General features: G+C 41.2%; 1 protein-coding gene and 1 long non-coding RNA gene across 7 annotated transcripts in view; one reads left to right on the top strand and one right to left on the bottom strand.

Annotated features, from left to right (window-relative positions):
- The window catches only part of ZNF277 (zinc finger protein 277), a 76,344-nt gene that overhangs the window by 35,279 nt on the left and 15,442 nt on the right, over positions 1-25,623 (top strand). For 5 of the 6 annotated variants that reach the window (XM_005310603.5, XM_065556653.1, XM_065556657.1 and 2 more), the window contains 5 exons: positions 683-881; positions 7,843-7,931; positions 9,270-9,352; positions 22,492-22,583; positions 23,655-23,765. In XM_005310603.5, the coding sequence (XP_005310660.2) occupies positions 683-881; positions 7,843-7,931; positions 9,270-9,352; positions 22,492-22,583; positions 23,655-23,765 (574 nt within the window). The remainder of the gene's footprint in view (positions 1-682; positions 882-7,842; positions 7,932-9,269; positions 9,353-22,491; positions 22,584-23,654; positions 23,766-25,623) is intronic. The other variant, XM_065556663.1, reaches the window with a different exon arrangement.
- LOC135973456 (uncharacterized) lies at positions 709-9,893 on the bottom strand. The gene is made up of 2 exons (XR_010590295.1): positions 9,547-9,893; positions 709-1,469 (listed from the first exon to the last, which is right to left on the bottom strand). It is a non-coding gene; the product is annotated as an uncharacterized LOC135973456 (long non-coding RNA).

Below are 25,623 nucleotides of genomic sequence, written 5' to 3'. Positions count from 1 at the left end.
CATACAATAGTGAGTGAGTGATAAAAGGTTCCTGTAAAGAGATGGTCTGTACTAACAGGGATAATCCACATGCAACAACAGCCCCCCCTACACAATTTAACCTTTTATTATCAGGGTGATGAATCTAACGCAGACCCGAGGAAGCGTTTGAAAGCTCATCTGTCGCACCACCAGAAGTTGGCCTAATAAAAGATATTACCTCACTTACCTTGTCATCTTAACACACACCAGCATGTGGGCTAGTTTCTGAGAAAATAAAGTGGGTCCAACTTTTGGGAAGAAACTTCCCTGCACTAATAACCAACACACATACCACCCAGACCATACTACATGACACATACCCCCTGCCTTAATGTCAGTCATGGATCACAGAGTTTGTACCCCTGTGCTATTGAAGCCTCATCAACCCACTCTAGAAGTGGAGCCGTTGGCTGGCTTTGAGGAAGAAACATTTGGTGGCCTTGCTAATAAATTTGCTCCTTGCTCTTGTTGGAGGAAGCCATATTAAAGCTACAAAAGCTCTTTTCCCTTGGTCCTGATTCTACCTACACTGCTTACGAGTCATCCATACAAAATAGGTTTTCGAAAGAATGCTGGTTTATTTATGATTATTTTGGAGATTGAAGACGAAATTGCAGTCCAACAAAGATTTTTTTTTTTTTTTTTCTTTTGTTCCCTTCAGATAGTGAGTATATTTTGGAGCCGCTGTCTTTGCCAGAAAGTCCAGGTGGTGTAGCTGCTGTGGAAGAGTCTCCATCTGTGCCTTGTATTTTCTGTGAAGAATGTTCTCCGCGAGCAGAACAAGACCAACTTCTGAAGCACATGATTATTGAACACAAGCTTGTCATAGCAGATGTCAAGCTGGTTGCAGATTTCAAAAGGTAAATTTTTCTCAGTTAAAATAGATCATGCAAATGTGTAAGTAAGATATGTACCATGGATCACCTGGTATGTAACTTTTTGATACTTTTTTGGGGGACATTTGCAAACTGTTACCTAACAGTGTTGGTTTGATATTATTTATAGTGTGTTACTTAGAACATAAGAATAGGTAATTGTGATTGGTAGTTAGGACATAGGAATTGCCAACTGGCAAGAAACTAGTTGTCTAGCTAATCAATAGCAACGTCAGTTTCTTCAGATGAAGTTATTTTCTTGTATTGAAAAGCTCTGTTCATTTCATAAAGCACACTGTGTCAAAGGGCTGATATCTCCAGGGTGTCCCCTCGTGGTCTCAGGAAGGGCCCTGCAAGGAGCCCGATGCCTCAATATCCCTCTTCCACACACTCACAGTTCCCCTCTTCCCGCGGTCCTTTCACCTGCCCACGTTCATTTTCCTATATGGTATGGCAGCCCTCTTGGCACACCTTCAGTAGTGGGCTACGACAGAACAGGTGGATCTGCCTTGCTTTCCCCTTTCTTCTGGAATTCCCAGTAACTCCACACCAGTTTTCAGAATAGAAATAGCCCTTTGAGAGAGAGAAAAATGTATTACAGGAAGTCCCACAACCATAGTTCAGTTTCCCCAGCCCAGTCCAACCTCTACATGCACTTTTTCAATCTGAACAGTCCATGCACACACCAAATACAGCTCCAGCGTCCCATTATGCCTACAGCTCTCAGGTACAGCTCTGATGTTTTGCACCACACCTCACCCCAGCCCCTCTGACTGCGGTGTTTCTCTGCTATGTTTCCTTCCCAGTTATGGTTTCAGCTCTTGCCCAGAGACATCAGCAGACTCACCCCTCCATCATTCCCTAGCCTTCTGCCCTCTCTGGCCCTTCAGATTCAGCTCCCTGACTCAGAGAACCAGCAGGCATCTCCCTCTGCTGCTGTCAGCCTCCAGCCCTTTCTGGCCATGGCTCACTGGCCGGGAGAAGTTTGTAGGTGAACCCCCCCCCTACCCTGACTGCCCTCTGCTTTCACCCACCTGATCTGGCTCCACTGCTCAACAGGGGAACTCTCACCACTCCCTCTTTCAGGCATCCCCTCTGAAGACAGAAAATATCATATCGCCTCTGTATAAATCCATGGTACGCTCACATCTTGAATACTACGTGCACATGTGGTCGCCCCATCTCAAAAAAGATATATTGGAATTGGAAAAGGTTCAGAAAAGGGCAACAAAAATGATTAGGGGTATGGGGTGTCTGCCATATGAGGAGAGATTAATAAGACTGGGACTTTTCAACTTGGAAAAAAGACGACTAAGGGCGGATATGATAGAGGTCTAGAACACAAGAACTAGGAGTCACCAAATGAAATGAATAGGCACCAGGTTTAAAACAAACAAAAGTAAGTATTTTTTCGCACAATGCACAGTCAACCTGTGGAACTCCAGAGGATGTTGTGAAGACCAAGACTATAACAAGGTTCAAAAAGAACTAGATAAGTTCATGGAGGATAGCTATCAATAGCTATTAGCCAGGATGGACAGGGATGGTGTCCCTAGCCTCTGTTTGCCAGAAGCTGGGAATGGGTGACGGGATGGATCAGTTGATGATTACCTGTTCTGTTCATTCCCTCTGGGGCATCTGGCATTGTCCATTGTCGGTAGACTGGATACTGGGCTAGATGGCCCTTTGGTCTGACCCAGTATGGCCATTCTTATAAAGCTCTCAGCCCAGCTCTGCTCTTCTTCTGCGCTCCCTCTCCGGACTCTGGGTACTGAACTTTCTCTTTCTGGACTCTATGTTCTCTCTCGCCTTTGGGCTGTCTCTCATGTATAGCTTCCGAGGGACCCCCTGTTGTCCTCATTACACCAAACTGGACTGGAGGAGGAGAGCTGGACCTGATTTTATTTAAAGGACCAGCTACCTTGTTAGACACACATTCTGGTCTATCTACTTTTTTCTATTTTTGACTACCTTCCTCTCATTCCGAGGCCTTATTCCCATCTCTGCATGGCTACTTTCTAGCTAGTTCTTTCTGTCTTGCCTTGTTCTCTAGCATCGGGCGTGAGTAATTTAGAATTTAGTGATGGAAGGATTGCCTAAGGAGTCATATCAATTTACCCTAATTAGGCCTATATTGTTCCATATAATTTCCACTTTATCCTTGACTGTGCCATGCAGTATTGTCATATCCGTGTAACTGAGACCCCTTCCACAGTTACTTCATTGGTCATCCCAGCTCTTTCCTCAGCAGCTAGCTCAGGCCCAGCTGGCTCACACATCTAGATGTGGATTTGTGTATAATCTCTTGCTTGGAACTCTACCCTACCACATGGCAGTGTGTGGTATTAGGCCACCAGGCTGGCTCCTATCTACTCTTGTTTGTTGTTTGCTTTGTTGGAATGATACATTTTAGTAGGTAAATTATCCAGTTGAAACAAAGTAGGTCTTGGCACTTACACAATACCCACTTTTCTAGATTCTTGTGATCAGGCTCACTTACAAAGCAGTGATTTATGGCTAAATACCATGGTTTAATGTGAAAGATTAAGATGAAACATGGGAAATGAAAAGTAGGCCACATAAAACCCTAAGAATCATTCATTTGTTCAGAAGTGTAAGCTTAACATTGCTAAATCAAATAATGGCACTTGTTTCTGTTTTAATGCTGAGAGCAACAATGCAATCTGCTTTGGAGATAATGCTAGTTTCTTCATATAAACAAAAAAAGAAATGTTCACTAAAGGAATGCTAATTAAATGGTACTGTTGGGATTGTTCTGGCTAAACAGAAATGTAATTTAAAATCACCTTTTCTAGAAAATTGCTCTTTAGATTCTCTTCCCTGCTAATGCAAGTGGAAAGGAACCAAACCTGATTGAAAGTGGCAGCAAATGGTGAAGCTACAACTTTGCAGCATGCTTTGTCTTGCTTGCTGTACCATCTCCAGTTCTGCATAAGCCCTGTTACTCCTACCCTGTGAGGTTAGACGTTTTAGCTATCGAAAGGGCTTGCTGGAGTAGGAGGGAGCTGGAGGGACCTCTTGTCCACAGCATTTTAGCCTGCAAATCTCTGGAGATTTTCTTCCTAGAAGATGACTATTCAGGGAAACAAGGAAACTTGACTATACACAAAATAAACCAATTGAAAAAAACAGAAAAACCTTTTTCTCCTGTCAGTTGTAAGAATTTTAATTGATCTTTACAACAATAGTATCTGAAATGTTTTAACTTACCAATGTGTATTTTTAAAAAAATTCTTAGCATCTACTTAACAGAATATAATTTCCACTGACAATTTGGGCTTTAATCTTGCACACATTTACACATTATGCTTGTGAGTCATCCCATTTAGTCACCTCATGAGTAAAGTTAACTACATATATAAGTGTTTTCAGGATCACGTTTAATTTTAGAATTCCAAATAACTAGCAGGTAGACTGTTCTAGTTTTCATTCCCCCCGCCCAAATCTGTAAGCTTTTTGGAACAAGGACTGTCTTTTATCTGTTTGTAGTCTTACTGTAATACCAGTAATAAATAATAACAAAATCTTGGTTTAAACTAGCTAAAACATTAATTGCAATTGTTGCAGGCTTTTCTGGAGAAATCCTTCCCAGTTGAGGGTGGTTAGAGTTGGGAGGTTTTTTTTGTTGTTTTTGTTTTTTGGCAGGTGGCAGGGGAAGGATGTTTCTGCATTTCTACTTCTGTTAGCCTAGCTACAGGCCTCAATTTGTTTCTCTGCAAAAAAAATCTTCTTTGAGTGGAGTCTCTTTTTGTCCCAAATTTCTTTTAGAGACATTCATTATCTCTTTGTTAAAGTTGAGATGTGGTTATGATATTTTGGAAGTTCTTTCAGTTTCAGAGCAGAGAGACCTGGAGCTTCTTTGTTCGTGGCAGACTGGGGTATACATCAACCCTGTACTAGCCTGCCACACACTAAATGTCCATGTGAAAACTGCTGCAGTGCACTAACATTTCCATAGTGCACTTTGACCTACTGCTTTGAAATGGGAGTAAATTAAAGCTCACTGCGGAACTCGTAGCATGGCAGCACTGTCTGTGTGGACACTTACTTCAGGGCAGATTGTTATACCAAGAAAATAAAAACCAGCAGGATCTTGTTAAAGGGTATAAGGCAATATATGCTGCATTTGTTGTGAATACAGAAAGAATCATAGTAAGCAGTCAGTTATAGTTGTAACATTCCATTCAATTTCACATTCATTTATACACACACACTTCTGCAAGGTTGTTATCCTAGTTATCAGCCTTAGAGTTGCTCGTACCAAGCCACTGGCCAGGTGGCCTGGACACGAGGAGGGAGCAGGACCTTGTCAGATGCGCATCTGATGCTCCTGAAAGTTGGTTTGCAGAATCAGACCCAAAGTCCTCAGTCTTCAGGGTCTGTTTTTATAGGGATTTATCCTCATACAAGTTTACAGGGTTTCCTTCATCATGCTGTTTTCATGTTTGATGTGATAATCAATCACTGTTCTCACGTTTCAGGTGATAGTCAGTCACGCAGATGGCACAGCAATGACGAAATTACAGTATGTTATCATCTTGTTCCTTGGCTCTTCAGCCCCCCTGTCCAGGGGGCAAGTATGCCCTCTGGGTTATCGGGCTATCTCGTCCACTGTATACTTCAGCCAAACGGTCTTATTTTAAGGCTGGCACTTCAATCTTTAATCTTTCATTCCTCATTCAATCATACATACAGTCACACTCCAACATATATCCTGTCACATCTGCTTTTTATCAGCTACCCATCCTTTAACATAACCATTCTAAAATCAGTGGGATATGGCAGACTTCAATAAGTCTATTTATCCCACTTGTTACATCTAAAAGGAAGCAAACAAAATAAGCATGCAAGAGTGGGGGGGTTCACAAATCTTATTCTGGAGTTCAGGAAAACAAAGTTGTACCAGCCATAAAGGACAGCTGTTATCTTGTTACTTTTAGAACAAATTCTTTGTCTCTGGATGTTTTTCTGCAATTAGCACAGACCTTGCAAACTGGCAGGCAGGGCCGGCTCCAGGGTTTTGGCCGCCCCAAGCAGCCAAACAAAACAAAACAAAACAAAAGCCGCGATAGCAATCTGTGGCGGCAATTCGTCGGGAGGTCCTTCGCTCCGAGCAGGAGTGAGGGACCATCCACCGAATTGCCGCCGAACAGCTGGACGTGCTGCCCCTCTCCGAAGTGGCCGCCCCAAGCACCTGCTTGGTAAGCTGGTGCCTGGAGTCGGCCTTGCTGGCAGGCCTCTTTTAATTGGCACAAACTCAGCAGGTTGAGAGAGCAGGCTGAGAGACGTATTTCTTTCTAATGGTCAGGCCAAATCCGGGGTCTGTTCTGGAACCATTCTTTCTTACATTTTCTACAACATAAATGTATGAATTATTATTTTTAATCCAACAAGATTAACACCCAAGCTTGCTGGAAACTAAGTGTTGTGTAGACAAGCCCTTGGATTGCTATATTTCCCTATGAATGCAGCCATAATTAACTGATTATAAGGCCAGAAGGAATCACTGTGATCCTCTAGTGCAGTGGTCCCCAAACTTTTCAGCATAGTGTCCCCCCTTACCCCGTCTGTGACCTGCTCTCCCCCTGGGGACGGGGACAGGGATAAGGAGGCCGAGGCTGGGGCTGCAGCTAGAGGCAGGTCTGAGGCCGGGAGCAGGGCCAAGGCCAGGAACGGAGCCACAGCAAGGGGACGAGGGTGGGGCCAGGGCTGGGTGCAGAGCTGCTGCTGGGCTGTGGTCAGGAGCCAAGGCTGTGGGTGGGGATGGGCATGGGGCCGGGAGCCTGGATTTGCAGCTGGGGGTGGGACCAGAGCGGAGCTGGGAGCGGAGCGGGCCTGGGTGGCACTTCCTCCCCACCCCCTGTGGGGGCTGGCCTGGGCTCCGCTGCACCCCTCGAATCTTCCCGCCCCACAGTTTGGGGACCTCTTCTCTAGTGTCTGATCGCTTGCATAATACCAGCTATAGAATTTCCCTGATTCAGTTTCTGTTTGAACTGGAGCATATTCTTTAGAAAAACATCCAATCTTGATTTTAAAATTGCCAGTGATGAAGAATGTACCATACCCTTGGTAAGTTGTTCCAGTGGTTAATTAGCCGCACTGTTAAAAACTTGAATTTGTCCAGCTTCAATTTCCAGCCTTTGGATATTGTTATACCTTGTGTGCCCATTACCAAATATTTGGTCTAAAAGCATTCAAGTTTGTCAAGTTGATGCTTCCATCATGTCTTGTATTTTTGCATGTGTCTCAAATAACTCTGAGTCTTAACCTGTTCCAGAAAGAGTAAACACTGGAGTGCTGTTAATGCAATCTTGTAAGATGAACTTCTATCCTGATTTCTTGTTATGCAGCATCACTCTCCTTAGAACTTCAGAGTAGGAGAGGTTCACTGATTTAAAAACAAACATGAGAATGTCTTCCTATTTTAAGGCCTGCTCCAAAATAAATGGAAAATGGAAATGGTAAAGGGATACCACATATAGGGATATCCCATCTATATCTGGTATTTTTGGAAATGTATAAGTACTTCTTTTTAGTAAAAATGTAACCAAGTGATGGGTGTTTCTAGAGATGTGACCAACTCCCATTACTTATGTGAAGCTTGATCCAAAGCTCATTGAAACCAGTAGAAGTCTTTTTCGCTGACTTCAGTGAACTTTGGATCAGGCCTGTTTTTGCTGAAATCTGCTTCAGTGAAGCTGAATAACTTTCATGAACTGGAGAACAATATCACTTTATTAAAATATAGTCTCGCAATACATGGCAGCTTTACAGAACCAGCATTGGATAAGTAATTTTACATTTAAAAAAACCCTGAAATAAGAATTAAAAGGATGGGAGTAGGATACAGTGGACCAGTAGTTTAGGGAATACAGTATTTTATAGTAAAGATTCCTCCTTCACACACGCATACTTTTTTTTAAAGATACATTTTATATTGGAAGAAGAGATTCACGGAGCAGCCCATCACAGATTTCTGTAGTGTGATAAGAACCAATTCAGAAGCTCCAATAGGTAAGTGTGCCCTTATCTACACTGCTCATTTCCTTACCTGATACACTGTGGCCTGTACTACAGACTCAGTCCTTTAAAATGGTGAGCAATCGGGCACCAGTCCAGCAAAGTACTTTAGTATGTGCTTAACTTTGACCACATGTGTAAGCTCCTACTTATTCAGCTCAGTACTTCTGTGCATGCTTAGGTCCACTGACTTCAGTGGGATTTAAACATGTGCTTAAATGCTCGGCTGACTAGGAATGAGCCTATGTACATGCTTGAGAGTTTTGCTGGATCTGGGCCAGGGTGCTCAGCAACTTCCGGAATCAAGCCCTGGAAGCAGCATTGCTCTGCAAAGGGAGCTCAGATACCAGCTGTGTGAATGGGAGGCACAGTTCTCACAAAGCTGCCCCAGTGTGCAGGGAAGCACACCCCCTGAACTACTTCAGCTCCGCACACCCTGCCTCTATGGCCAGCTCTTGTTCACAATTGGGTCATGGCCTCACTTCTTCTCCCACTCTGTGGGAAGTATTGCCACAGGAGGAACTATTCAGTGCACTAAGAGTGCCAAGACAGCAGTTGTGCCTGGCCTCTGCAAAAGATCATCTAAAGCTCCGGGATGAACACTGTGGTCGACAGCTCTGCTTCTCTGGCACCATGGAACATTCTGTCTGGGCAGGAGACACATCATTCTCAGGGGCCAGTCCAAGGCTGTTAGTTTCAGGGGGAGCTCATTCAACTAAGGACCATCACAAACCTCACCACCTTTATCTCCCAGTTCAGGTCAAACTTCTTCAGCCTTGTTTTCTCTAATATAAACTCATAGCAATGTGTATATAAACATAAAACACTATTCTCACCCCCACCCCCACCCAACGCGCACACACACAATTCTCCTTCTGGTGAGAGAAAGAAAGCGAGAGAGCTAACCACACATTGAAGATGTTAGTTGCATCATTAAATACACAACTAGAACATATTCAGCTACAACAGTGACAAGGGCAATTTAAGAACCTATATACAACAGAGGGGGCACAAGAAAATGCAAGAGCTATGCATATGCAAGGGCTATGCACATTCTGGCCTTATATAAATCGACTGGTGGTGTAAATGGCTGCAAGTCCATTTATATTAATGAGATTTTACCTAGCTATGCCTGGCTTTGATCCACAAAGTAAAATAAAACTGTAGTTTTCTTAAAATGAAAATTACATTAATTTTTAAAATATTTAACTGAAACAGTCTAATTATATCTGAGGCTGGGGGGGGGGGGAAGGTTTAGCATGTTACAGTGCAGAATATATGCAAAACAGCTGCAAATGTCTCCTTTGCATTCATTTCCTAATCTCTTAACAGAGGAACAGGACAATTATTTTCTTTTATGTGATGTTTTACCAGAAGACAGATTACTAAGAGAACAGCTCCAGCAAAAGAGACTGGTAAGTAATTATTTTGAGGACTAAGTACCTTAAGAAACTGAAACAACATAATATAAAATCAAATATGTACATTTGTATGGAATTAGAAGAAGGCATTTTATGCTAAACTGCAGAGATAAATCTTGATTTTAGCTTGTTTCCCTGATTGCCAGTTTAAAAAAACAACAAAACACATTTTCTTGGAGTAGTTTTACCTGCAGGCTGTATGTCAGTGTTCCACTCCAGTGGGAAATATGCCCAGAGCAAAAAAAAAAGCTGAATGTGCTGAATAACTTTTCCTCGCAAGAATGTGCCATGCATTAGCACAATTTTTCCTGTGTGTAGTAGTAGTAATAATAATAATAATAATCAATAATATACCAATCCTGTGGTTTAAAAAATGGAATACCAGAATGTCATTTTGAGGGCTTACGAAGGCCAAATCCTCTTGCTATCCCCCCGCCCCACCCAGTAGCTTTGGCTTGGCAGATGAGAGGGAAGCTGTATCTTTTCTTAGCCACTTTGCAGAGCTACATTAGCCCACTGATTAAAGAAGTGCTCTGTAGCCCAGTGCACCCCACTGTCACTTGAGAGCGCACCAGAGGATTGGGCCGCAGTGAATCCTCTGGGCCAATGGAATATGTGTATCCCTGGCACAGTACTCCAAATCCTCCTTTCCCTCCCCCACACACATTAGCTTCACTGCCAGGGGTTCTCCGTGCCTTCAGAGGAGGAAGCAGGAATTGCCTTAAAATGTGAAATCTTCATTGCTGTGTACATCTTGTGGAAATGCTGTGATAGCACCAGTGGGTGGGTAGATGGGGAGGGAGAAACTGACAGTAAATCCATTGGTCCCTACCCTGCTCCTCTTCTGATCTGTCCCCAGAACCTGGGTACACTGAATTGTAAATTCTTTGGGGCAGGGTCCATGTCTTCCAGCGTGTGTTCACAGTGCTTACGTACAGTAAGGTCCACTCCCAATCAGGGCCTTTGTGCGATACCACAATAAAAATAGCCCAGGGAGTCTGCAGAACAGAGCTGGGCTGTGCGTGGGGTTTGGGTTTTATTTGTGTCAGACCCACACCAGCTCATCTGCAATTACGGACTTCCTCGACTGCAGCCAGGAGTGCAGGATTTGGCCCAAAGCAAACATTGCATTTATCAAAGGTTAACCGTGAAGTTAAAAAATTTTTTTTTAATGTTTGTGCCTTTTACTGCTGTTTTATGAAACTTAAAGAATCCATATTTTTTCTGCCCTTTTTTGAATGTTATGTCAATCCTGACTTTCCTCTTTTTATTGGAAAAATGAGGCTGAAACCTGAGCTGCAGCCACGGTTGAGGCTAAGAAAGTCACAGCTCAGGTTTCAGCAATAGAGGCTTCCAGTTTTTCACTTCCCTTTGCTGCAATCTGAGTGTTGATTTGCAAGTCAAACAGTTATTTTGCTTTGCGAAGCCCTCTGCCTCTGAACAAATCCAACAATTAAGGGTCAGCTGGCAAATAGGTTTGTGTGGAGTTCTACAAAAGAAAAGATACTAATATGGCTTCCGTTGATGTCCCTTGCTTCTGAATTCAAACCTTCTGTCTCCAGGGGTTTGGCCACAGTAGGATAAAAGTTGTTTTTGTTTTTAAGATATATTAGCTAATACATTTTATTTAACATGTTTTAAAACTCTAGTGTAGATAGGGCAAGTTGTATTGTGACACATCAGTTGGGCAATGAATCCTATGGGGGGTTAAATATCACTTTTTATTTTAGTATGATCTAAAAACCCCAAGTGGTTACTACTAGCAATACTTATTGTTCTTCACTCAGTATCTCAAGGATTGCCTCCAGCATTTCCTTGATTTAGCCTGATCTCTCCTGATCCTTGCAATCACTAGGTCGTTGACAACACTGTCATGTCTTCCAAGATTCCACTTCCATTTTATAGCTATGCCACCTCTTTGGTGGTCACACCAAATCCTGCACTCCAGCCTTGCCCATGCTCATTCCTCACGTGGCACCCTCAAATGCCTCCTGCCACCCTGATACCTCTGCGAGCAGCTGGCATCTTAGAATCATAGATCTGGAAGGGACCTCGAGAGATCATCTAGTCCAGGCCCCTGCACTCAAGGCAGAACTAAGTATTATCTAAACCATCCCTGACAGGTGTTTGTCCAACCTGCTCTTAAAAATCCCCAGTGATGGAGATTCCACAACCTCCCTAGGCAATTTATTCCAGTGCTTAACCACCCTCACAGTTAGGAAGTTTTTCCTAATGTCCAACCTAAACCTCCCTTGCTGCAATTTAAGCCCATTGCTTCTTGTCCTATTCTCAGAGGTTAAGAAGAACAATGTTTCTCCCTCCTCCTTGTAACAACCTTTTATGTATTTGAAAACTGTTATCATGTCCCCTCTCAGTCTTCTCTTCTCCAGACTAAACAAACCCAATCCCAATCTTCCAATCCCAATCTTCCCTCATAGGTCATGTTTTCTAGACCTTTTATTATTTTTGTCGCTCTTCTCTGGACTTTCTCCAATTTGTCCACATGTTTCCTGAAATGCGGTGCCCAGAGCTGGACACAATACTCCAGTTGAGGCCTAATCAGCGCAGAGTAGAGTGGAAGAATTACTTCTCATGTCTTGCTTACAATACTCCTGCTAATACATCCCAGAATGATGTTTGCTTTTTTTGCAACAGCGTTACCCTGTTGACTCATATTTAGCATGTGATCCACTATGACCCCCAGATCCCTTTCCGCAGTACTCCTTCCTAGGCAGTCATTTCCCATTTTGTATGTGTGCACCTGATTGTTCCTTCCTAAGTGGAGCACTTTGCATTTGTCCTTATAGAATTTCATCCTATTTACTTCAGATAATTTTTAATTTTAATCCTATCCTCCAAAGCACTTGTAACCCCACCCAGTTTGGTATCGTCCGCAAACTTTGTAAGTGTACTCTCTATGCCATTATCTAAATCACTGATGAAGATATTGAACAGAACTGGACCCAGAACCGACCCCTGTAGGACCCTACTCATTATGCCCTTCCAGTATGACTGTGAACCACTGATAACTACACTCTGGGAACGATTTTCCAACCAGTTATGCACACACCTTATAGTAGCTCCATCTAGGTTGTATTTCCCTAGTTTGTTTTTGAGAAGGTCATGCGAGACAGTATCAAAAGCCTTACTAAAATCAAGATATACCACATCTACCGCTTCCACCCTATCCACAAGGCTTGTTACCCTGTCAAAGAAAGCTGGTTTGACACGATTTGTTCTTGACAAATCTATGCTGTTACTTATCACCTCATTATCTTCTAGGTGTTCGCAAATTGATTTCTTAATTATTTGCTCCATTATCTTTCCAGGAACAGAAATTAAGATGACTGGTCTGTAATTTCCCGGGTTGTCCTTATTTCCCTTTTTATAGATAGGCACTATATTTGCCCTATTCCAGTCTTCTGGAATGTCTCCCATCTTCCATGACTTTTCAGAGATAATTGCTAATGGCTCAGATATCTCCTCAGTCAGCTCCTTGACTAGACTCAGTCTAGGATGCATTTCATCAGGCTCTGGTGATTTGAAGACAATTAACTTGTCTAAGTAATTTTTGACTTGTTCTTTCCCTATTTTAGACTCTGATCCTAACTCATTTTCACTGGCATTCACTATGTTAGATCGCCACCAATCTTCTTGGTGAAAACCGAAACAAAGAAGTCATTAAGCACCTCTGCCATTTCCACATTTTCTGTTATTGTCTTTCCCCTCTCACTGAGTAACGGGCCTACTCTGTCCTTGTCTTGATCCCTTGTGGCTCTTATACTTGAAATGCATAATTGCAGTTTCCTTTTAAATTGGTGGCAAGTTGGGAATCATGTGGAAAAACTGGTAAGCTTGAGTGTTCAGAAGTCCCTCTGCCCTTCTCCCAGTAGTCTGCCAAATACTGTCTCCCTCCTTATGGAGTTTGGCTACTCTGGACATCAAACAAGCTATGAGGCTGACCTCTAATATGCTGGCAGATAGCCAGCTCCTCTCTGCCTCTCTTGACCCTCCTTAGCTATGTTTATGTGTCAGCAACGATTTCTCTCAGCCAATCAAATTCCTCTGCTGTTTGCTTAGCATTCTCAAGCAGGTTTTTTTCATGCCTGCTATCATTAGTTAAGCAACTCCTGTTCTGGCTCACTTTGTGAAGTATGTTTGAAAACTTGCAGTTGACAACTTCTGTGTATGGCTGTTTTTAAACTATTAGTAGAGAGTTCCAAATCTGAGAGTGGAGCTTCTCTTTCTTACACTCCTCATAAATGCTCAGGCCAATGCTTGCTTTCTATGACAGGGACTCTACAAATCTGAAGCTGATCTGATTTTGTTTGCCTGTAACATTGGTACAGATGGGTCTTAACTGATGATTTGAAGAAAAGGGGTGCTGTTTTGTGTACAGTTATTAGCAGGTTGTTTCAAGCTCATGGGACAGCATGGAGAATGGTGTGCTGTGGGGAAAAAGAGACATAGTGATTAGTAAGGAGGAGGGGGTTGGGCTGGATGCAGAGATTAGCATAGTTGTATGAGACAATGAAAGCTGAGATGTAGGCCAGAGACTGCAAGTTTGCATAGTGTTGTGAGGCTTTTTATATTTATAATTTTGAGCATTTTATATTACTTCCCATTGTAAGTAAGGGTGACAGAATATAAACTCTTCAGAGCAATCACTTTTATGCATTTGTATTGTGCCTAGCATAATGGGGCTCTGATGCTGACTTGGGTGTTTAAGTGCTATCAAGCTATCTATAACAACCACACAGTAGCTTTCTCCTCTGTGAGAAACATGGTATATTTAAACAAATGGACTTAAAAATAATTTCCCAGTAGGGTATGGCACTTTTTACAATAAGAACTTGTGCCATGACAACTAACTATATACTGTACACTTACCGATAGCTGTCTGGTGTTGCAGGCTTCCAGAGTTCAATTGCCACTCGCTTGTCCAGTGTCAATGCACCTGGCATTCTAATGTGCCTGCACAGGAGGGCTGGGGCAGGCTCAGCACACAAATCCAGGAACGTGGCCTTTCGCATCCAAAAGTTCTGCAGCCGCTGCTTGTAATCCCAAATCTGCTTTATAGTGTGATCCCACTAATCAGCACTCCATTTTCAGGCCCAGCAGCTGCGATCCACTATGTGGAGCTGCTCCTTAATGCCAGGAGCAACCTGGCATTTTTATTCATTGTCTATTAGCATCCAGTCATTGTTGTCGAACATCTCCTCACATACCCGATTATAGTAGTGCTCGTTGAAGTTTTACAAATACAGAAGAATTGTGCGTCCTATATTAGCAATGAGTAAAATAATGCTGAGGTCTGAAAGGTCCATGCTGCTGTCAGAGACATAGTAGAGACTGAACAGTGGCTCCTGGAACTATGGGAATTTAAAAATGGCACGAAAATTACAAAATGGAACAAACACTATGGGATAGAGAATGTGGTATTCTGGGAACTTGACTCCTACTTTCCTGAAATCCCTGGGTGAATTGCTGGTAACCCACAAGGCTTTGTGCTGGATGGCGGCATGGGGCTCACAGGCATATCTACCCATGGTGCGCTGCATTTTCCCTCAACACAGCCACTCATGGTGAACACTCACGGCACCCACCAAGCAGCCAACAGTGCATACACCCAAGCAGTATACAGAAGTTGGCAGCTTTCGCTGACAACTTACGTCAACCAAACTTTCAAAGTGGACATGGCCTCAGTCTAGAGAGAAACTGATTGAGGGGCCATATCTAGTTACATGTGATGGGCTAGAACCTGCAAGCTTCAGAGCAATCTGGCCCCAATCCAAGAAAACTTTCATGCATATGCTTAACAATGGAACTGTTCATGCCTAAGTGTTTTGCTGGATCTAGGTCGGAGTGCTCCTTGCAGGATCAAGCCCTATAACAGTAATAACAGCTCTACTCTCTATGGGCTTTACAAAGGAGGATAAGTATCGTTATTTTATGAACTGGGAAACAGAAGAACAGAGTGGTCTTAATGGGGAAGAACCAGGAACAGCCTCCATTCCTTTGCTTTAACCACAACTGTAGGAATTGGGTAGTCTAGTGGATAGGATGCTGGACTGAGACTCAGAAAACAGCTGAATTCTTACTCTATTCACAAACTCCCTGTGTGACCTAGTCCCACTGAGTGTACCCTGTGCCTCAATTCCCCATCTGTAACAATGGGGATAAAATCCTTCCCTATCTCACAGAGAGGCTGTGAAGATAAAATCCATTAATGATTGTAATTTGCTCAGATTCTATAATGATAAGGTCATTTACATTTTTAGACAGACCTTCTGTCCCCTATACCTAATGCTTGTCAAGATCTGTTTTTCAGAATTTCTGAAGCTCTTTCTTTAGAATTTTGAGGCTTTCAGTGCTATCCTCAAGAACGAAGAAGGATAGCATAAGACAACACGTTTTTTATTAGTCTGAGCCTTCTGTCTTTTCTAATTCAACAATTCCTAGAGCTTTTGTTAAGGTCAGGTCTATTGCATTTGAGCTACATGGAAAAGTCATTCATTCATAGACCTGCTGTAAGCTGCTAGCCATACAAAAGCTATTTTAAGTGTTTCTGGGAGAAGCTGATAATTCCTACCAAAACAATGCTGCCAAGAAGAGAAACACTTGCAATTTCTCAGACTCCCTTGGGAGACTGCAATTTTTATGCCAGAGACTCTGAACTTCTCACAACCTCGAATGGAGCATCATGAAAGAGTGACATTTTTCTAACCTCCAAGTTTCACATTTCTTCTCAGTGATCAAATTTCTTTTGTATTCCCAGTTTAATATACTGGGGCAGTTGAAGACTTTTGCCCTGGTCTCTGCAGTTACATGCTATTATCCTGATCCTTTCTGTTTAAATGGAAAGTGGACATTAGCTCCTAGTCTGGTTGAATTTTTCCATATTGGCAGATCAGCATTATAGAGAGCACTATGAAGTAGGAGCTTTAGGAAGGTTTTTCATAAAGACCAAGAAAAGAGGGAAGTGGAACTGAAAATGTTTATTGGCAACTTTTGAATACATTAGCTTCTTTGTTAAAGGTGATTTTTAGATGTTCCATATCACTTGCATCTTTCTTTTACCTATAGCCTCCTTGTTTGTAGATGATGAGGAAAACATATCCAGGAATTTTCCTATGCATAGACTGAGAAGGTGAGGGCATAAAAGGCTTCTATCAAATTAAGTCACATTTCTACGGTCACCGTTGTCTTATTTGTATGATGCTAATTCTCAAACGCCACACTTGGGATCAGTGCCTCATTGTGCTAGTCTCAGTATAAACACATAGTTCAAAGAATTTGCTATCTAAAAACGTTTACTTTTGTCTGAAACCTTTTACATTTCTTACAAGCTACATGTAGGATTGCAGTCACAAAGAGATTAGAAAAAATTATTTGTCCAATTTAACATTGCATTTGATAGCACTTTGCGTGTATATCTGTTTTTTATAATTATTTACTCAGTTTCCCATGTTGTTTGTGTGGGTCTTTCCCTCAGCAACAGAGGAGAGAGGCAGTTTAAAAATCATAAAAAATGGCTGGGGGACTTGGGGATGTTACTTTTAACTCATACTTTGAAATTGACTAGATTGCAGATTGACATTGTCTCTTTAATACAACATATTGATGAAGAGGAAGGGGGACTCCATTAAAATCCATATGTTTGCCATTTGGCATGCGGGCTTGGCATTTATATTGTAAATTAATTGCCTGAAAATAATATTTCTGGTTTTGGCATCTTGGACTACCCATTTCTGTCTGTGCTTGAAATCTTTATTTATTCTTATTTGTTGTAGTTTTGTAACTTCCACTTATTTTGTAATCTGTTCTCTCCTGTTTTCCTCCAGTAACTTCGATTGCCCAAACATTCTTCATCACTGTGATATGATAGTGTACTGAAATTGTCTTGCAACATTCTTCTAAATGTCTAAAATATTTTGTTTACTTCTGTTTGTAGTACACATATTTAATTGCAGATATATATATTTAAAGAGTTAGATTTATCTCAAAATTTAATGCAGTTGGTGAAATGAATTACAGCACCAATGCTTTTCCTCATAACCTGAGTTCAAACCTTGGCTTTTGTCACAAGTTTAAAAACAAAATAAAAAAGTCGTTCTTCATGCAGATCACAGAACTGCTACACAGTTTGGTACAATCACTATTCTCTATTCAGCAGAATCCCAGGACTGTAAAAACAGGGTGCATTGGCAGAGTTGTAGGGAAATCTTGCACAACTCCTTGTTCTTACTATACATGACTCAAGCCAATGCTATTAATCCCTCACCTTTGCAAGCACTAAGCGCATTTATCAGCTTTAAAAGTAACTTTCTAACAATGAATAATAAAAGAAAATGATAAAGTGAATACTTTGTTTGGATGATTTGAATGAGATTTTTAAAAACTCCATGGAGTGAAATATCAGAACAGTGATGCTGTATTAATGGCTATATCTCACATCTTCAAATAATGCCTTTGAGCTGCCAAACATACCTATATAGAGGAAAACAAGAGATTTGTGCTGCAGAATAGTAAGTATGTTATCTTTTGAAGGAGATAGAAAAAGGAGTTTTATGTGAGGTGGGAATCGTAAGTTATCCAGCTAACCATCAAATATTGCATAACAGTGTCTTCCTGGTAGTACAGTACAGTTAGGAAACTATCTAGGAAATTAATTCTGTTTTGTTTTTTTTAACTAAAATCTTTTATTTAATAATTTATTTAAAACATTTAAAATGAACATGGCATCTTTCATTCTAACAAAGTCCAAATGATATGTTTTAAAAGTTCTATAGTGCTAGTAGCCAGACATCATGGGGCACGACATTGGGTGGAGGACCATGTTGGCCATGGACATCAGTGTGAATCCTATGAAATGTGCTATGGGACATTTTATGTCCATGCAAAGCAGACAGACCTTTTCATTTCATATAGTCTCCTCTGAAGGACCCCCACCATTTATATTGTACTGTACTCCATTTATTTTCCTGAGGAGTCAGCACTGATGAGATGTAAACTGGTGGTTTTAGGGAGTCTGGTGGAAGGCATTTCACATCTGATGCTTAGACCTCCAGATCATCTCTGTCCTTCTCCATCCCCTTCCTGTTTGAAGTAGTCATTATTAAGCATGGTTTTAATTTTGAAAGATATTATAACCCAATGGTGTGATGTGGTGAATGCTTTTCATTTTGCAACTTTTAGATGTGACAGAATCTTAAGCCGAGGTTGCTGATACGTACTAACTGCAACCTCTGAGAGGCTTGGTTGGCTGGAAGTAAGAAGACACTATTGTCCCAGTTTCTAAGCAGTCAAAAAGAGTTTGGAATTCTTGAGTGGGTTTCTTCTTATTGGCAGTAAAATGTTTAAGCTCCATATGTGTTTTGGATCCTGACAGTCATTTGTGCTCGCGCTCTCTCTCTATGCCTCATTCCAACAGTTGAAATTGGCTGTAAGACACTTCTGACCAGTCCCCGAGGAGATGGAGACAGGGTGTTTTCAGTGAGGCTCTGGATTTCGAATGTGTTTCACCTGTTGGGCCAATAACACTGGTCTACAATTTTTGAGAAGTCGTCTGCTTCAGAGATAAAATGTGCTATTTATTATGTATTTTGATGTGCTGAATTCAAATATGACCATTAAAACAACTGATTGGCTACTGTTTCTAAGATATTTAAGTTTTTACATTTTATGTCTATATATATTGTGTAGATAGTAGAGTTTTAATCATAAATTGGAAACCTAGGTCTTTTCATGTGTTTATGGTTGCTTTACATGATAATATTTCACCTCTCCTGTTTATGTAACACTTTTTAAAAATCAGCAAAAGGGTTATATAAATAAAATGTATTATGAAACAAAAGGCAAAAAACTATTATGTATATAGTTTAGTCCTATTCAGTGTTTACTCAGCACTTCTTGGCTTGTCTTTTGTATTCATTAAATGGAGCATCTCTTGTCACTGTCCAGCAATAGTCTGCAAGCATTGATGGGCTCCATTTGCCCTGATAGCATTTCTCCATTGTTGCAATGTCCTGGTGAAATCCCTCGCTGTGCTCGTCACTCACTGCTCCGCAGTTCGGTGGAAAAAAATCTAGATGAGAGTGCAAAAAATGTATCTTTAGTGACATGTTGCAATCAAGGCTTTTGTATGCCTTGAGGAGGTTTTCCACCAACAACCGGTAGTTGTCTGCCTTGTTATTTCCGCGAAAATTTATTGCCACTAACTGGAAGGCTTTCCACGCCGTCTTTTCCTTGCCATGCAGTGCATGGTCAAATACATCATCTCGAAGAAGTTCACGAATCTGAGGACCAACAAAGACATCTTCCTTTATCTTAGCTTCACTTAACCTTGGAAATTTTCCACGGAGGTACTTGAAAGCTGCTTGTGTTTTGTCAATGGCCTTGACAAAGTTCTTCATCAGACCCAGCTTGATGTGTAAGAGTGGTAACAAAATCTTCCTTGATTCAACAAGTGGTGGATGCTGAACACTTTTCCTCCCAGGCTCCGATAACTGTCGGAGTGGCCAATCTTTCTTGATGTAGTGGGAATCTCTTGCACGACTATCCCATTCGCAGAGAAAACAGCAGTACTTTGTGTATCTAGTCTGCAGATCAAGCAAGAGAGCAACAACCTTCAGATCGCCACATAACTGCCATTGATGTTGGTCATAGTTTATGCACCTCAAAAGTTGTTTCATGTTGTCATAGGTTTCCTTCATATGGACTGCATGACCAATTGGAATTGATGGCAAAACATTGCCATTATGCAGTAAAACAGCTTTAAGACTCGTCTTCGATGAATCAATGAACAGTCTCCACTCATCTGGATCGTGAACGATGTTGAGGGCTGCCATCACACCATCGATGATGTCGCAGGCTACAAGATCACCTTCCATGAAGAAGAATGGGACAAGATCCTTTTGATGAGCACGGAACATGGAAACCCTAACATCACCTGCCAGGAGAGTCCACTGCTGTAGTCTGGAGCCCAACAGCTCTGCCTTACTCTTGGGTAGTTCCAAATCCCTGACAAGGTCATTCACTTCACCTTGTGTTATGAGGTGTGGTTCAGAGGAGGAGGATGGGAGAAAATGTGGGTCCTGTGACATTGATGGTTCAGGACCAGAAGTTTCATCCTCTTCCTCGTCTGACTCAAGTGAGAATGATTCTGGTGCATCAGGAACCGGCAGTCCTTCTCCGTGGGGTACTGGGCATATAGCTGATCGAATGTTTGGATAATGCACAGTCCACTTTTTCTTCTTTGACACACCTTTCCCAACTGGAGGCACCATGCAGAAGTAACAATTGCTGGTATGATCTGTTGGCTCTCTCCAAATCATTGGCACTGCAAAAGGCATAGATTTCCTTTTCCTGTTCAACCACTGACAAAGATTTGTTGCATAAGTGTTGCAGCATATGTGTGGGGCCCGCCTCTTGTCCTGATCTCCAATTTTGCAGCCAAAAGAAAGGTGATAGGCTTTCTTAACCATAGTGGTTATACTGCGCTTTTGTGATGCAAAAGTCACTTCACCACAAACATAGCAGAAGTTATCTGCACTGTTCACACAAGTACGAGGTATCTCTGCTCACTTTGGCTAAACAGAAATGTGTCCCTTTGCAAAATCAAACACTGACAAATAAGAGAGCACGACACTGTATGATTTCTAGAGCTGATATAGGGCAATTTGTTCAGCAGAGTGATGTAAGCTTCGTTATGAGTGCATCATCCATGACTTCTAGGAATAACATGATGCAATTCATATCATGTATGACACAATACCAGCTTCAGATTGCATCATTCATTGTTTTGCCTAAAAAGCAAGAACTGTCCAAATCCAGTCATAGATTTATTCATAGATCCAGTCAAAGATGTATTTTAGTCATTTCTGGTTTAAATTGAGATCCCTTCCCTTTATTACTCACTTATCCTCCGCCATTCCCAAGTCAAGGGTCGTATATACTGACCCAATAGCATATCTTGAAAACTAGAGCCAATCAACAATTTTAAGCATCATTTTTGTTCTCAGTGACCCAGAATTAGTAAAGTTTGACTACATTTATTTCAGAAGCGTTTTGGCTGTAGAGCAGTGTAACGTTTGAGTTTGTTGGCTTTCAGGATATGTGGCAAGACCTTAATATTTTCCCCTGGCTTATGTCTGAGAAAGTGGTTTGAATACACTGAGTTACTTTGCATTGTCAAGTCACAGTCCCTGCAGTCTCCAGAGAGTAGAGCTGGCTCTCCACAGAGAGGAAGCATTCTAAAGAATGCAGCAGCTCCACTCTGCACAGAGAATGAGAACCTTGCCAATATATCATTTGGGCTGAGAAAAAGGATAAGAAATTTTAGCCCAAAGGTTACATTTTCCAGAAGATGACAAACTTTATGGTTCTGAGATGCATAGAATGAAAGTGCCTCCTCAAGGCTAACTACTGTATTGCTATTGAAACAACATAACAATTCTCTTCAGGCACAGTATGATTTGTTATAAGGTTTTTGTTGTTGTTTTTCTGCTAGCAAAGTTCTGTGAGCGCAGTGTTCTGAAATTTCCAGCCTGTCACTCTAAATCAGATGAGGCTAATGGCAAGGATGGTCAAGCTTCACTTTTCCAATGTGTTCCTTTATCCCCATAACTACTAGTAGGAACTCAGACTACTTTTATGATATCGGTTTGTATTAAAAATGTCCTCACTTTGTCTGTGCTTATGTTAGGACATTGAGGATCAAATTTAAATTAAGCATAAACATATACAAGGCCATTGCACCTATTTACACCAGGTCTAAATTTGGGCCTTAAGGTAAATCCAGTTAATATGTTCCATCCTTGATAGATCATTTAACCAGCTGAGGACAAAAATCTCATTGTCAATGGTATTTCTTTCCATCTAATCTGTACTGGATTATTTGAGTTTCAGAGCTTCTCTGGATTGTACACTACCATTATGTATGCTGTTGAAATCTTTCTGACTTTCAAGATTCAGCTGCATATTCTCATTATTGTGCATTAGTGATTAAGATATGACATGATACAGTAGTCCAAAAAATAACATTTCTTGATGGAATGATCTTAGCTAGACTATTTATTTATTTATTTATTTATTTAAGGTTGAGTATTCAAATACTTTTTCTATTTACGCAGAGAGAAATTCTGGAGCAACAACAGCGTGAAAGAAATGATACAAGCTTTCATAGCACATGTATGTTTTGCGATAAAGAATTCACAGGAAACAGGTTTGTAGTTTGAGCATATTTACTATTGTTTTTCTATTAATTAACTGTTAATTGACCCTGTCTTTTGTTCGCTGTTTTTAAAATATCCTGAAGCCAGCTCAGTGGCATAACAATAGGGCACTGGAACTAGGGAAGGATTCTGATGTGATTCTTGGAACCAGACTTCTGCATCCTATACTGTAAAGAGATGGAAGTGTTGTTTAGTCTAGGGATTGGGAGTCTGTGAAACCATCTTACACCAGATCTGACAAGCTGTAGATCAGTATTTGAAGGGATTTTCATCTAATAATCCTCAGATGGAAGTTGAAAGTCATTTTGTCTAGCTGTATGGGAATATATAAAAGAAGGAAATATGAATCATCATATGAATAAATGTATGTAGAATGTGGAACTGCTAATGAAAGGTGGAAGGACTTTAACAAGTCCTCTGCATGAAATTTAAAAATTAAATGGAAATCCTCCCTAAATATTTTGAAAAGATGGTGATTAAAAATAAATACAGCTGACCTTTCAAGGAAGTTTTCTAATTGGGAGCGTCTTGATTAACTTCTTCCATTCCAAAGATGTAGTGCCTGATTCTGATTTACACCAAGGCCCCATTACATCACAATGAATTTTTGGGTGCATTACAGAAGACACTTGAGAAGCATATAGTATTTTTGAAAATATAGCCTTAATTTTTTTGTTAGATAACCAGCAGAGAGCAAGCTGAGAAATGACCTCTTATTATGTTTCTCAAAACACCTGTACGCATTTGTAGATGAACTGTAATAATAATGTGGGTCAAAAATAAAATTGTGTTGTAATTTTCAGTTAGTGGCTCAGATTTCATGCATGTGGACTAAGTAATTGAAGTGTTACTGAAACATGCAGTAGGGCTGAAATTAAAATTTTCTACTTCAGTAAGTCAAACTAATTCCATCCCTACCAGCAACAGAAACGTTGTTATTGCTGCTTATTTGATGCTGGCTTGTCTATATTTTAATGCAATTAGCATATGGTAAAGCACTAACTCAATAATTCTCACATGCTTACACAAATATATCCAATGTTATTTAATATCTTTTATAGGTCTGTTCTTTTCAATCACATGGCAAGAGATCATGCTTTTAATGTTGGGCTGCCTGATAACATTGTAAATTGTAATGAATTTTTGGCTGCATTACAGAAGAAACTTGACAAGTATGTAATCTTTTAGAAAAAATAGCCTTAAGTCATTTTACTGTTAGTCTTGGAAGCAATTTGGGCTAAAATGTAATTGTGCATTCAGGAGGATTTAAAAAAATAGGATATTGCTCTCTCACGTATACTGTTTTCTTTTCAAATTTCGTTCTGGCTACTTCATAATTTCTTGTATTATATACATTGATTTAAATGATGGATTAAAGGTGTGATCTTTCAACCCTTATGCACATAGAGCTCACATTGACTTCAGTGAGATCTATGGACAGTAAGGGCTACAGTATCAGAGCCTACGTGCATTCATAGATCCCAAGACCAGAGGAGACCATTGTGATCATCTAGTCCAGTGGTTCTCAAACTGTGGGTTGGGACCCCAAAGTGGGTCATGACCCAATTTTAATGGGGTCGTCAGGGCCAACATTAGACTTGCTGGGACCTGGTGCTGAAGCCCGAGCTCCACCCCTACCCAGGGTGGTGGGGCTCAGGCTCCAGCCCCTTCTCCCCCCCCCATCTGAAGCAGCAGGTCTCGGGCTGTGCCCCCACTCCCATGTAGTAACTTTATTGTCAGAAGGGGGTCGTAGTGCAATGAAGTTGGAGAACCCCATATCTAGTCTGACCTTCAGTATAACATGGGCCATAGAACTTCCCCAAAATAATTCCAAGAGCAGAGCTTTTAGAAAAATATCCAATCTTGATTTAAAAGTTGACAGTGATACAGGTGAATTGCAAGGGCTCCTCTTTTTTCTCCCGAGAGGGATCCAAGGGCAATAGGCACAGATGCTGTCTCCTGGAGGTGGCCTCCTTTTTCCCTGCTAACCAGAACTATCCAGAAGGTCAGGAGGGAGAGGGCACGGGTAGTATGGATGGCTCTGTACTGGCTGAGGGGGCCAAGTTCTTTATCTCCTCAACATGGCTCACTCCAACCCCATTGTCCTGCCCTCCCACCCGACAGTGGAGTACATGAGCCCAGCTGCCACACAGGCCAGGCAGCTCATCCCCCACCCCCGTTCCCTCTTCCCAGAAGAACCTGAGGCAGGAGAGCGCTAAAGAGACCTCAAAAAGGGGACTTGGGAGAAGTCATCAAGGGGCAGGACCTTTTCTCTCAGGGACCAATTTGTCACCCAGAGATAGAGCATCTAAAACAAACTGCCTGGTTTTGAGTGATAATATCACATGAGAGGAAGGATTCTCAGAAGGTGTAACTTCCACTTTGCGGGCATCTAGAAAATCTTCCACAAATTCTTCCCATTCCAGAACTTGGTGGAAGTTCAAGCTGTGTTGCAGGAACCATAGCTTCTCTTCTTTGCCATCTTGGAATTCTTGGGTATAAAATTCTGCTCTGCAGCAGGAATTGATAGTTTACAGCAACAATGCTTAGAAACAGTGACTGACCAGTCTAGTTCTGCCTATGTAGCTGCATGCAGGCTGAGAGCCCATTGGTTAACAAATCTGTCAGTCCTGTAACTTGCAGAGGGGAAATTTTTGGTAAATAAAAATAAATAAATAACATCCTTTTATTTTTTGTTTGTATTTTAATAGTTTCTTAGCTTGTCATCTGGGTGTGTTTGGTTGACTATGCCATGGTCTGACTGTCCTGCACCACTTTAAGATGCTTCCAGATAAATTCTTGAATATCTCTTTCATTTAGCTTGCTCTCACATTCTTAGGATTAATCTTACTGTATCTCTCTTCAGTTTAATTAAATATTATTAAATGGTACTGTTTTAACGCAAAATCTTTCCATTGTTTGGTTATCATTCAGACTCTCATTACATACTTTTGCAATATTCTATGTCAGCGGTTCTCAAATTGTAGGTCATGACCCCAAAGTGGGTCGTGACCCATTTTAATGGGGTCG

The sequence above is a fragment of the Chrysemys picta genome, chromosome 1 (assembly GCF_011386835.1).
Source record: "Chrysemys picta bellii isolate R12L10 chromosome 1, ASM1138683v2, whole genome shotgun sequence".
Classification (NCBI taxonomy): domain Eukaryota; kingdom Metazoa; phylum Chordata; order Testudines; family Emydidae; genus Chrysemys; species Chrysemys picta.
The sequence above is the reverse complement of the archived record's forward strand: the minus strand, read 5'-3'. Positions and strand labels throughout refer to the sequence as shown.